Source organism: Toxorhynchites rutilus, chromosome 2 (assembly GCF_029784135.1).
Source record: "Toxorhynchites rutilus septentrionalis strain SRP chromosome 2, ASM2978413v1, whole genome shotgun sequence".
In the NCBI taxonomy this organism is placed as follows: Eukaryota; Metazoa; Arthropoda; class Insecta; order Diptera; family Culicidae; genus Toxorhynchites; species Toxorhynchites rutilus.
This window is the reverse complement of record NC_073745.1, coordinates 103,498,177-103,511,514: the sequence shown is the minus strand read 5'-3', so window position 1 is coordinate 103,511,514 and position 13,338 is coordinate 103,498,177. Positions and strand designations below refer to the sequence as shown.

At 41.3% G+C, this 13,338-nt stretch overlaps 1 protein-coding gene across 1 annotated transcript; it reads left to right on the top strand.

Moving 5' to 3' along the window:
- Nucleotides 1–11,130: 11,130 nt before the first annotated feature.
- Nucleotides 11,131–11,680, top strand: LOC129771025 (DNA-directed RNA polymerases I, II, and III subunit RPABC4). The gene is made up of 3 exons (XM_055774267.1): nucleotides 11,131–11,302; nucleotides 11,362–11,454; nucleotides 11,516–11,680. The coding sequence occupies exons 1-3, from the start codon at nucleotides 11,242–11,244 to the stop codon at nucleotides 11,536–11,538; spliced, it is 177 nt and encodes a 58-aa protein (XP_055630242.1). The 5' UTR covers nucleotides 11,131–11,241; the 3' UTR covers nucleotides 11,539–11,680.
- The last annotated feature ends 1,658 nt before the right edge of the window (nucleotides 11,681–13,338 follow it).

Here is a 13,338-nt window from a genome sequence, read left to right as displayed (position 1 = left end):
AAAAGTGTTTACCAAATGTTTTGATTCGGTTTGTTTATGCTACTCACCACTAACCGTCTATGGCGCCGCGCACAGTACAACTGTAGCTATGTATAACGATGAAACAGGTCGGTACAGATACAGCGATTGTACCGAGTTGCTTGCATGGTTCTAGCGCTGTACATGGTGACAGACATACAATTTTCGAAATATAACGGTAGTACAGCTGTATGTCTGTCATAAGTATTAAGGGGGTATTCCAGTGTAGCGGTACAAATTTCGTTTCTTCTGGATATCATAAACAATAAAATCTAACAAATTCTCAATCATTAAAGATGTCGCTATCGCATGGACCTCGGACAAGTCAAACAATTTTTTCGACAGAATGACAGAAATTGACAGACTTTTTTGACAAAATTACGGCAAAACAACCTAAATTGCTTTTTTGTACGTTTTTATAACTATTTCATTTCTTTTTTTCAAATAGAGAATTTCAAATTTAATAATTTTTAATTTATTCATGCGATAGAGAGATGTGTAGAGTTTTACGCACACCAATATCGTGTACACAGTTTGAAAAAAACTAGACAAGATTAGATACCGCATCGCTTCAATAGCTATACTCGGTAAATTATTGAATGTTCTTGGATGTCTCAACTTCAGAAATAAGATTGTTTTTTTCAAATTTCTAGACTAGATCACCCTCTTAACGTTCATACTAACTTGTGTCATTTTATTATTAGTACAGGGAACCGCCTCTGATTCGACATCTAACTATTTGGACAGACCTGTAATGCGACACGAGTAATTTTCTCCTCAATTTGACACATTTGTAAACATCCTTTGTGCAAGTTCCACAACACGATAAATTTTTAGGAGTGTTTTCAATCTTTTTCAGCAAAATACAGCACATCTTTCCATAGGTTATTTGTTGGATTTTCAATGAGTTTTTAGAGGTCATTGTAATTAAATAACATGATGTAGAAATTTTCATTAAAATTTTAACATCTTAAAACTGACTTCATGTCTTCTAATCTGATAGTGATTACACTATCTAGTTTGGGACCCAAATTATGGCCTCAAATTGAAAGTCGCCACCTGACGTCGACACTGTTCCAATGTCATCGCGAATGTCCAATTAGAGGTCAACATCCCCTCTAATGGGACACTGATTAGTGTCTCGGTATGTCGAATTAGAGGCAACTCTGTTGGTTAGGATTTTAATGCCAAATAACACGATTTGTATGTATTCTGTGTAGCATGTTTGAAATTTCTATGATGGAAAATGTTTGTCGTTTGCGTAATACTTATGACAGACATACAACTAGTATTGTACCGTCCATGTGTGGAGTGACGGGAACATTAAAATACCACTTGGTGTGAGTGTTGCACCCGTGGCCGAGTGGTCAGCATCTCATATTATCATGCCGGGTGTTCGAGTTCGATTCCCGTTCTGGCCGGGGGATTTTTCGTCAGAGAAATTTCCTTCGACTCGCACTGTGGTCACGCGTATTCTAGAGCTTGCCTCTCGGAATACATTCAAGGCGTGTTAATTAGCTTAAGAAATCTAAACTAAGTATCAATAAATGACGCTAGTAAATGCATACGTTGAGACGGCAAAAATTCCACAGGGAACGTTAACGCCATTCAAGAACAAGTGAGTGTTCGTTGGAACAAAGTTTTCGTTGATCTGTTAGACCGTGGAGCGAAATAATGAACGCCTACGTAAATAAATGGGTGTTTCAATTGAATCAGATGAATTTTGGGGAGCGAAGACATCAATGCACAATGGTCCAGGAAGTGCATTTAAGTGGAAATTAGCATCTAGAGCTCGACAGTTATCCTCTAGACAAAAACTGTCTTCGACAAAGTTGTTACATATGATAGGCGTTCGTTTTCATGTTGTCGAAAATAGGGTGATCAGAATTTCCGATGAAATAGAAAATCTAACTTTCTCATTTTTATAGATAGAGATAAACATAGTTCAACAATGTGGTAGCCCCAGCTATTCTGAGAAACTTTGTAGAACAAAGTGTTTTTCTATTTCTTAAAATAACCGACATAACGCTTTTTTTCTAGGTTGCGTTAGAGTCACCATAAAAAACGGGTTTTTGCTCTAACTATTATATTTAAAATTCTACATGCAAACTGTCTTCAGAAGACTTTTAGAGCTTACTAAGACGAACATTTTGCGATACAGAACTTGTCAATATCTCAACTCTACTCAAAGTTATTGATATTTCATCTCCAAAAATACGCTCTCTTCATTTGTTTGTCACTCTTTCTGGAGTAAACATAAAAAATGTTCATTGGCGGCATTTGAAAAGGCATATTCGCCTCTACATAATGTGATATTTTCAAAACTATGTTTTTTTTTGGTATTTGAGTAAATCAAATTTTAAATCATGAGTTTTTAGGTGAAAAAACATCAATAACTTTGAGTATGATTCAGATATTGACAGATATTGAAGTTCTGCATCGCTTGTTTGTGTTTGTTTTGATAAGCTCTAAAAGTCATACTAAGACAATTTTGATGTAGAGGATGAAATATAAAAGTTAGAGCAAAAATCTTGTTTTTTGCATGGTGAGCCTAGATAGAAAGCGCTTGAAACAACTTTATGGAAGACCTCTATTCTCTAGATTTCAATATTAATTTACTCAAATGCAAAAAATAACAGTTTTGAAAATATTACATTATGTAGAGTTATGTATGCCCTTTCAAATGCCGCCAATAAACATTTTTTATGTTTGACCCAGAAAGAATGACAAACAAATGAAGAGAGTGTATTTTTTTTTATTTCGTCTTATTAAGCTCTAAAAGTCTTCTGAAGACAGTTTGCATGTAGAATTTTAAATATAATAGTTAGAGCAAAAACCGCGTGCACCCGTGGCCGAGTGGTTAGCGTCATAACTAACATGCCGGGTGTTCGGGTTCGATTCCCGTTCTGGTCGGGGGAATTTTTCGTCAAAGAAATTTCCTCCGACTTGCACTGTGATCACGCGTATTCTAGAGCTTGCCACTCAGAATGCATTCAAGGCGTGTTATTTGGCATAGAAATCTTAACTAAGTACTAATAAAAATGACGCAAGTAATACTACGTTGAGACGGCGAAGTTCCTCTAGGAACGTTAGTGCCATTGAAGAAGAAGAAGAAGCAAAAACCCATTTTTTTCATAGTGACCCTAATGCAACTTAGAAAAAAGCGCTATATCGGTTATTTTAAGAAATAGAAAAACACTTTGTTCTACATAGTTGCTTAGAATAACTTGGGCTATAACATTGTTGGACTATGTTTACCTCTATCTATAAAGATAAGAAAGTTAGATTTTTCATTTCATCGAAAATTTTGGTCACCATATTTTTGATAACATGAAAACGAACGCCCTATTATATGTAACAACTTTGTCGAAGAAAGTTTTTGTCTAGAGAATAACTGTCGATCTCTAGATGCTAATTTCCACTTAAATGGACCTACTGGACCGTTGCGCAATGGTGGGGTAGAAATCGCTTTTCTGACCTTGCGCATCTTGCAACTTCGGATTATTTTCCGGATAAGAGTGCGCAAAGTTCATCACAAGTTCATTACAAATGGTCCTTTCATTCGCGTGAATAAACTTCCGATAATAGTTGTCGATTATGAGTATGGTATTCCTGTGCTGCTTCAAAAAAAAAAAAATTGGATATCAGGTTGAGTACGGAACTATGGAGTCGCTCCTATACGACCACTGACTCTTAAAATATACGCTTCATCATGGAATGGTGCCAATGGATAAAGAGAACTGGAGTTCGCTAGTGCCTTTCTCTTGAGTAAACACTCTAATTTACTGTGATACACCTCTGCTTGGGTTTGACTCCATAATTCCATCTCTGCTTTGACCAGTTTGTTTCTGGAAATCTCCTTTCCGATCGATGCAACCTTGAATACATACGCCATCACACGTAAGGAACGACACCAATTCGAAAAGCGCTTCACGTTTATCATAGTTTTTGCAACGATTGAATGATGCAGTATAACTTCACGGAGTTCTTCTGTAGTTTGATGTGAGATATTCTTCGATTCTTTGGGTCACTTTTCCTCAGGATCACCCAAGAATGTATATGTCCAATATATATATTTTTTAAGGCTCATATGGTGTTAGTCTGACGGGGCCGAGAGTGTAATATTTTGACATTTTTTTGCCTTACGACTATGTTAGTAATATGTAACCGATTACTCACGGTTGACTCGAGGCTAGTATTACGAAGTGTTCTCATAATTGGGATATTGCAGTCTCCAATTCTTTGTACGTGTGGTCGACACGGGATACTTCCTATTGGGGTACAACTGGCCATTAATCAGCGACGTCCCGCTAGTCTGTACCTCATATGAATCGTGGTGCATCTCTCTTGACTCGAGGAATTCAGGGTAGAATGGTCAGTTGCCGGCACAATCTTCAGCTCGAGCAGAGTTGTCATGAATGTAGGACCTTGAAACCAACGACAGCAGGGATCGAATTTTGGAGTTGATTTGCAGCCCTCGTCAGGAAAGTAGAAATATTCGGACCCAGAACGGAAGAGTCGATTTGTGTAAAATCGACAATGATATGAACAAGACGTTATGAAAACGCACAGTAATGAGATTGAGACATCAATGTGTTCCAATCGGGTTTAATTCGTCATCAAATAAAGTTCTTTCGATTGACACTAAAATAAATTATCGAGTGTTATTTATCTAAATTTCACTAATACTTAAAGAAATCACAGTTAATTACAACGAATAATGAAAGTAATACCATGGACAGACATACAACTGTACTAGCGCTGTACGTGTACAGCGTTGTACAGGTACCACGATAGCATGACACACATACTTTGGTTGTACATTGTACCGTATGTCAAACTGACAATCAGAAGTTTGAATTTATTGCATTGTATTTTCACCACTATTTCAATGAAAAAGGTTTTTATTTAGCGTCTAAACTATCGGACACAACAAATATGTTTCCAATCTGAGTTATTAACTCAAGAGAAAGTCAATGAAAAGAATGTATACCAAATGTTTTGATTCGTTTTGTTCATTCTACCCACCACTAACCGTCTATGGCGCTGCGCACAGTACAACTGTAGCCATGTACAGCGGTAAAATAGGTCGGTACAGGTACAGCGATTGTACCGAGTTGCTTGCATGATTCTAACGCTGTACATGGTGACAGACATACAATTTTCGAAGTACAACGCTAGTACAGCTGTATGTCTGTCATAAGTATAACGTTACGTTGAAAGAAAAAATAGAAGATCTTAATACAGTAAGTTCCCTCTAATTCGACATACTGAGGCACCACTCTGTGTCGCATACAGCTGTACTAGCGTTGTACGTGTACAGCGTTGTACAAGTATCATCGTAGCATGATAGACATACTTTGGTTATACATTGCACCGCATGTCAAACTTACAATCAGAAATTTGACCAATTTTCACCACATTTCAATGAGAAAGATTTTTATGTAGCGTCTAAACTATCAAACACAACAAACAAGTTTCCAAACTGAGTTATAAACTCAAAAGAAAGTCAATGAAAAGAATGTTTAATGAGTGTTTTGATTTGGTTTGTTCATGCTATCCACCACTACCCGTCTATGGCGCTGCGCACAGTTGGGATTGACAAGCTGTAGCCATATACAACGGTGAAACAGGTCGGTACAGATACAGCGATTGTACTGTATTGCTTGCATGGTTCTAGCGCTGTACATGGTGACAGACATACAATTTTCAAAGTACAACGTTAGTACAGCGGTATGTCTGTCATAAGTATTAGAGGCGATAGTGGTCTGTAATTTGACATTCGCGATGACAATGGTACAATGTCGACGTCTGATGGCGACATTCAATCTAGGGTCTAAACTTGGTCCAAAACTCGCTGTTTACAACAATGTCCAATTATTTGTGTCGCATTACAGGTCTGTCAAATTAGCTATATGTCGAATTAAAGGTAAATTATTGTGCTATCAAACTCTGTTGTTAAAATTGCTAATTTTCACCTTTTGTGTGGACCTTGACTGACAATGTGTCTGCACTGGAGAAATAGTTTAGTAAAAGCAGCTACCAAATCTTTAGTAGCCAAAACATTGGTAAAATATACAAATGTTTTGTATATATTACCAAAATTACGTAAAAGCGATGTCAGACGCAATGAACGTTCCTACTAGAGATTCGTAGATTTTACTTCATTTTACTTTTTTGTCATACCTAACATCTGTGATGTGCGCACTTTGCAATCGCCATTTCTATTTTGGAGATGAAGCGATTCGGAGGTAAGCATTTTGTTGATGGTACGTTTCATTACATATATACATATTTAATATTATTAACATATGTATTTCTTTTCTTCATAGAGACACGAGAGAACAATATGCGGATGAAACGTGCTGGTGCTACAGACACTCCCTAAATAATGCAAACTAGAGCGATGCAGCAGGTAGAGGAACGGGAACTTTCCTCGTGTACGCTGCTCATAGAATAAGTTATATATTATTATTATAATGTATTCTAAGTATGTCGAGTTGAATGTAATCAAATAGAATTTTTTAAATTAAAAATAATTATTAAAAAACATTTTTATTATCCCTGATCTCTCACAAACGAGAAGCAAAATTTTCACTGATATTGCGCCAATGTTGGACCAACAAATCGTAGTTTGTTTGACGTTTGTGCCTACCATTTTTCTTTCGTAATATGTACCTCTTGAGTGGTAACGATTTGAAAGATTTCAGGAAGCTTGAAATAAAGACGACTAGTCTTGAGGAGTGAAACTAGTGAAGTGAACATTTAAACAAAATAACAAACTAGGTTGCTAGGGGTCTCAGGTTGGTAGTCGGTACAAATAAACATAGGTTTGCTTAGACTGGATGACTACACTTCAACACCCCCTCTCAAACAGTTAATCCTAGGTTTGACCGTAGAGCCTTGAAACGGGTAGACTCCAACGGCTTGGTAAATATATATCCGCTATCTGATCTTCGGTCTTGATAGGTTCGATTTTTAGGGATCCAGACGCCACGTGATCACGGAGGAAGTGATGCTTGACGTCGATATGCTTGGTGCGCATCATCTCCAAATTCTTCGCCATGCAGATGCAGCCCCTGTTATCTTCGTAGATGGTAACCGGTGCGCTAGCTTCTTGCAGATCCTTCAGAACTCCGTTCAGCCAAATCGCTTCAGTTGCCGCCAGACTCAGAGCTACATATTCTGCCTCGCTGGATGATGTTGCTACTGTCTGCTGCTTCTTGCTACACCAGGAGACGGGACATCCGAACACCTTGAACAGGTAACCGCTGACAGATTTCCTATCGGTGACATCGGAAGCCCAATCCGCATCCGCGTACCCGGCCAATGGTACGCTCGATTCCTCTCGCCGGAATAGTAGCGTCATACCTCTGGTTCCTTGAATGTACCGGACCACGTGCTTCAGTGCTTGCCAGTGTTGAGTCGTAGGGTTTTGCTGGAAACGACCCAGATATCCAACCGGAAAACATACGTCAGGTCGAACACACAGCATGAGATATATCAGGGATCCCAATAGCTCGCGATATGGTTCGTCAGTGCGTTGGCCTGTCGGTTCCAGTGAGAGGCCTTTCTCCATCGGAACTCTGACCGGATTGCAGTCATCCATCCCGAAGCGTTTCATCAGCCGATTGATGCCTGCGTTCTGCGACAGCTTCATTACACCAGCCTCATTGTTGTAGTCGATTTTTATGCCTAAGAAATGGCACAGGTCACCACAATCGGACATCTCGAACAGCTTGGCCAGATCACGCTTCAATTGCGCAATCGTTGATAGATTCCGGCCCACCACCAGAAGGTCATCCACGTATAGAATCACGATCAGCTCATCATTGGGAACCAGCTTCGTGTAGAGGCAATAGTCGTGCTTGGACCGAATGAAGCCCATCTTCAGCAGCTCTTCGTTGAAACGCTCGTTCCAACATCTCGGGGATTGCTTTAGGCCATACAACGACTTGACCAATCGACAAACTTGACTAGGCTTCGCTTGAACTCCATCCGGAACGGCCATGTAGATGGTTTCCTTCAAACTTCCATGCTGGAAAGCAGTCCGTACATCCATTTGATGAAAATGATACTTATGATGAACTCCGACGGCCAGCACAGCTCGGATTGTGGCCAGCCTTGCCACCGGTGCGTAGGTTTCCTCGAAATCTTGTCCCGGCTTTTGGAGATAACCCTTCGCCACTAAACGTGCTTTGTAGCGAACGGGCCTACCATTGTCGTCCTCCTTCAGTCTGAAGACCCATTTCGATTTGAGGGGTTTTACGTCAGCCGAGCACGTCGTTAACTGCCACACGTTGTTCCTCTTCAGAGAGCCTAGTTCGCTTTTGACCGCACGTAACCAATCCTTGCTGTCATCTCGTCCAGCTATCTCATCATAGCTTTGTGGAGTATCTATGAAAAGTAGACCGCCAGAAGTTGCTCCGTAACCGGTAAAGTAATCAAATAACTTACCAGGGAGCGTGCGCTCCCGTTCGCTGCGCCTCACTTGCGTTTGTCCGTCAGACTCGCAGTGTTCTGGTTGCGAAGGGAGCGCTGGTGGTGTCGGATCATCAGGCTCGTCTGGTTGAGCTTCGTCGTCGGACTGCGGATCTTCTTCTTCTTGGGAATCGTCACCTGGTTCTGCCACGTCAGCTTGTACATCTTCAGCTTCCCCCTCTTGTTCAAGCGGGAATACGACGACCAGGGGAGCTTTTGATGATTCATCTGGTTCTGCACCATAAGGAAAACGTGTTTCGTCAAACTTGACATCTCGGGCTACGATGATCTTCCGTTGCTTTCTGTCCCAGAGCCTGTAACCATTAGGGGCATACCCCATCAAGACTACCTCCACGCTTTTCGGATCGAGCTTCTTCCTTGTCTGGCTTGGAATCCACGCAAATGCCTTGCATCCGAATATGCGAACCTTCTCTACACTTGGCTTCGTACCGAACCACAGTTCAGCTGGCGTCTTTTCACACTGGAGGCTTGCCGTAGGACTTCGGTTCAGCAGGTACACTCCGGTGTAGGCGGCTTCAGACCACAAATTCTTTGGGACCTGTGAATCGAAGAGCATAGCACGTATCTTCTCGATGAGCGTCCTGTTGAAACGTTCTGTTACACCGTTCTGCTGGGGAGTATAAGCGACCGTTGGCTCCACTTGAATGCCTTTGGATCTGTACCACGCCTTCTGTTCGTTGGAGCAGTACTCCCTTCCTTGATCTACGGTCAGTCTGGAAATCGCCTTGCCTGTCGCCGCTGTAGCCATTGCTTCGAACTCACGGAATTTCTCAAAAACTTGGGACTTCTTCTTCATCAGGTAGATAACCACGAAGTGCGTGTGGTCGTCGATAAAGGAAACAAAATATCGTGACCCGTCCCACGCCGGTGGATCAATAGGACCACAGACGTCCGAGTGGATTCGTTCCAACACCCGGGTTGCTCGCTGTCTAGTACCGCTGAAAGGTTCGCGGCACTGCTTACCTTGTACACAGGGATCACAGAACTCAATGGCCTTTGGTTTCACGTTGATGCCATTCACCATGTTGTGCTGCACCAGTTTTGCCATCGCCTTTTCATTGAGATGGCCAAGTCGACGATGCCACAATCCGCTCGCCTCTGCATCGCACATGTTTGCTGCCGGTGGATCCACGTTGATTTCCAGCTCGTACAGACTGCCCTTCAAATGGGCCGTGGCAATCACTTGGTTCTCCTTCCGTAACACTGCTTGACGACCATCAAACAGCACCGAAATTCCAGCAATTGCCAGTCGTTTAACGGACATCAGGTTATCCCGTAGGTCGGGGATATACAGCACCTCGTTGATATTTACTCGAACACCGCCACGAGTGTTTCACCGTCCTTGGAAACTTGAATAACGATCGGCTCAGCCAGTCTTGAAGACGACGAAAATACCCTGGCATCATTAATCAAATGGTCACTTGATCCAGAATCCAACTTGAAGGTGTCCTTTTCGCTCTGCCGCCGGCCAGATTTTTCACGGTTGACCATAAAGCTCACAGAACCGCTTCCTGAAGCTACGTTGGCCTCACCGTTGTTCCTCTGGCGGCAATCTTTCTGCATGTGTCCCTTCCGGCCGCATTTGTGGCACTTGCCTTTGAACGTTTTCGATTTAACTTTACCTTTTTCGCCGATGAACGCCGTTGACTTCTCCACCACATCATTGTGCCGGTCACGCTGCTTCACCTCCTCTGCCAGGAGCCGCTGCTTGACGGTATCGAATTTCAAATCTTCGTCGCCTAGGGTTTCGAGCGCCGTGATTAACGGATCAAAAACTTCCGGAAGAGTCCCAAACAGCGTCACTATCAAATCCGCTTCAGCTAACTCTCCGTCTGCCTGTTTGAGCTGCCGAATCAGGTCTTTGAAAACCACCAGATGACCACGCATGGGATCGCCTTCCTTCATCCTCAACCGTCCAATCTGCTTCCGAACCAGGTTCTGCGTCACCAGAGACTTCTTAGCAAAGGAATTTTTGAGAGCTTGCCACATTTTTTTCGCAGAAGTTTTATCTCGAACGATTTCCAGGCAGTCATCGCCAAGGAAACCGATCAACAGTGACTTCGCTTTTCTGTCCGTCTCGTCAAATTTCGTCTTCACCGCGGCCTCCACAGTGTCCGCTGGGTGATCATCTGTCAACGTCTTGACCACTCCTTGCGCGTCCAGGAACATCCGTACCCGGAAACTCCAGTTGTGAAATCCAGGACCTCCGCTGAACTGGGGTATTCCGTGCACCGAATCCTTGCTTGAAGTACCCATAACCTCTTGAGTGGTAACGATTTGAAAGATTTCAGGAAGCTTGAAATAAAGACGACTAGTCTTGAGGAGTGAAACTAGTGAAGTGAACATTTAAACAAAATAACAAACTAGGTTGCTAGGGGTCTCAGGTTGGTAGTCGGTACAAATAAACATAGGTTTGCTTAGACTGGATGACTACACTTCAACAGTACCAATGATTTGTAGGGTAGAAAATGACTAGAGAATTGGTAACATGTACCAAAAAATTCGTCATTTGTACTAACTATTCCTCTCAGTGTGTTTTTAGTATTCCCACCTTTAAAAGCCATCTCGAAATCGATCAGCTCGCTTCCAAAAACCTTGCAGTCACAACCCCACCTGCAGGATCGATGTGCTCATTGTCAAACTTCAAAACATTCAGCTAAACATTCGGTATTTATTGGTGGTTTAAGTAGTTTGTGTTTCGAGTTTTCGCTTTATTTCATCATGTCTGATCCTAGCTCCAAAGACACCGTGCTCAAAACTGCGATGTTATACGTTTGCGGAGGTAAGAAATGGTTTTACGTTTTCAGAAAGCACAGTTTGCTATATTATAATGAATTCCAGAATGTCACCACGAGAATGAAATGCGCCCGCGAGATCCGATCCGTTGCCGTGAATGTGGCTATCGTATTATGTACAAAAAGCGTACAAAGCGATGTAAGTGAATGTGAAAATGTGACTGATATGATTGATTCCGAATGTTGATTTATCATTTTAGTGGTTGTATTCGACGCCCGCTAGTTGAATGGTCATGGTGCGTGGTAGAGTATAGTCTCATTAAGGTATTCTGAAGAACTGTTTACATGGCTTTATAAATCGATAAGCGAGTTGTAAGAATAATTCAATCAGATTTAGGATGTTTGAATAAATGTAAATAAAACAACATTTTATCCTGCGTTCGATAATCCGAAAACACAATCTGTAAATATAAAAACATTTTTTAAATCTCATTCTATACTTTTTTATGTAAATTATGAAAAATTGTGAAATGTGTATGCTCTGTTTCGTACAAGATATAGCAAATTCGTTGGGTGATTCAATTTTAAATTGTTCCCTTGATTTACGTTCCTAAAGAAAGATAGGCGCCCTTGTGCTTTCGTTACAGGGTAATCTACCTATGAGAGTATCAAACCATAATTAATCATATAAGGCCCCAACATCTCTACAATCTTTTCTAAAGTAATTAATCTTCTTATCGGTGAAATCCGCCTTTGTGTACCGAAGGTGCCGGAAGGAAGAAAAGCTCGGGTGTAGGCTGAACGCATGCCTGCTCGAAGACCCGTTGTTGAAAAGGTCTTTGTTGATGAACTCAGCGTCTGATCCGCGGATATTTCGTTGGTGGCAGCGTCAGAGATTAGTGGACGCTTTCATCGCAGCCAACGAGAATGAAATGGGTGAACGGCGCACCCGTAGAAGGCAGTGGATCTCTAATGTCACCTAGAGGTACATAGAGGAACCGAGGGACGCCAAAGTCGCAATAGAGCGGGTAAGAACTCGGAATGCCAAAGACGCAGCTTATCGACGATATTGTGCACTCGAGCGGGAAGTTAAGCGTGTGTGTAGAGGGTCAAAACAGCTTGGGCCGATTCCCATGCAAGCGAAAAGGAAATATCCGCAACAACCGGTGACATCCGTTTTCTCTATGATATTTCACGTTGTCTGATAAGTGCTATAATGAATACAAAGATAAACCCTCCTGTACTCGCGTGCAAAATCATAACACGTATACTCGCGCACGGTGTCACAGACCGAAAATTGATCTTCTCTGTAATGTTGCCATTGTGTATTTTTCAGGCTTTATTGGAATTTATTTGAAGAAGAAGGTATTATTAAATGAAAAAACTCAAAAAAATATGCTTTCTTCGTCTTTCTTCTTCTTGAATGGCGTTAACGTTCCCTGTGGAACTTTTGCCGTCTCAACGTATGCATTAATTAGCGTCATTTATTAATACTTAGTTGAGATTTCTTAAGCCAAATAACACGCCTTGAATGTATTCCGAGGGGCAAGCTCTTGAATACGCGTGACCACAGTGCAAGTCGAAAGAAATTTCTTTGACGAAAAATCCTCCGGCCAGAACGAGAATCGAACCCGAACACCCGGCATGACAATGTGAGACGCTAACCACTCGGCCACGGGTGCACTTCTTCGTCTTTATTATGTTTTAATAGCATTTTAATTCAGCATCCTCAAAGCAGAGTAATTTTTGATACTCCAACACAAATAACGAAATTCGAATTTTTCTCTGTCATTAATTAAAAGTAAACAACTGAATATAATTCATGGAAGTATAAAGAGCTATAAAATAACATAAAAACGTATTAATCGATTGTGGTTTCAATGGAGTTAGAATCAGAACATAGCATAACTACATGCTCGAAACAAACATATTTTTTACATTCCATGGAGTTGTTGCGTGTTTTTCGGGTCTTTTATCGAAGAGAAGAATGTCTAACGGTCTTCTAGATAATCACAAGATGATAAAGGTTCTGGAATATAAAGTTTGCATATTCCTAATATTCTTTGTCTCTGTATTCTTGGTA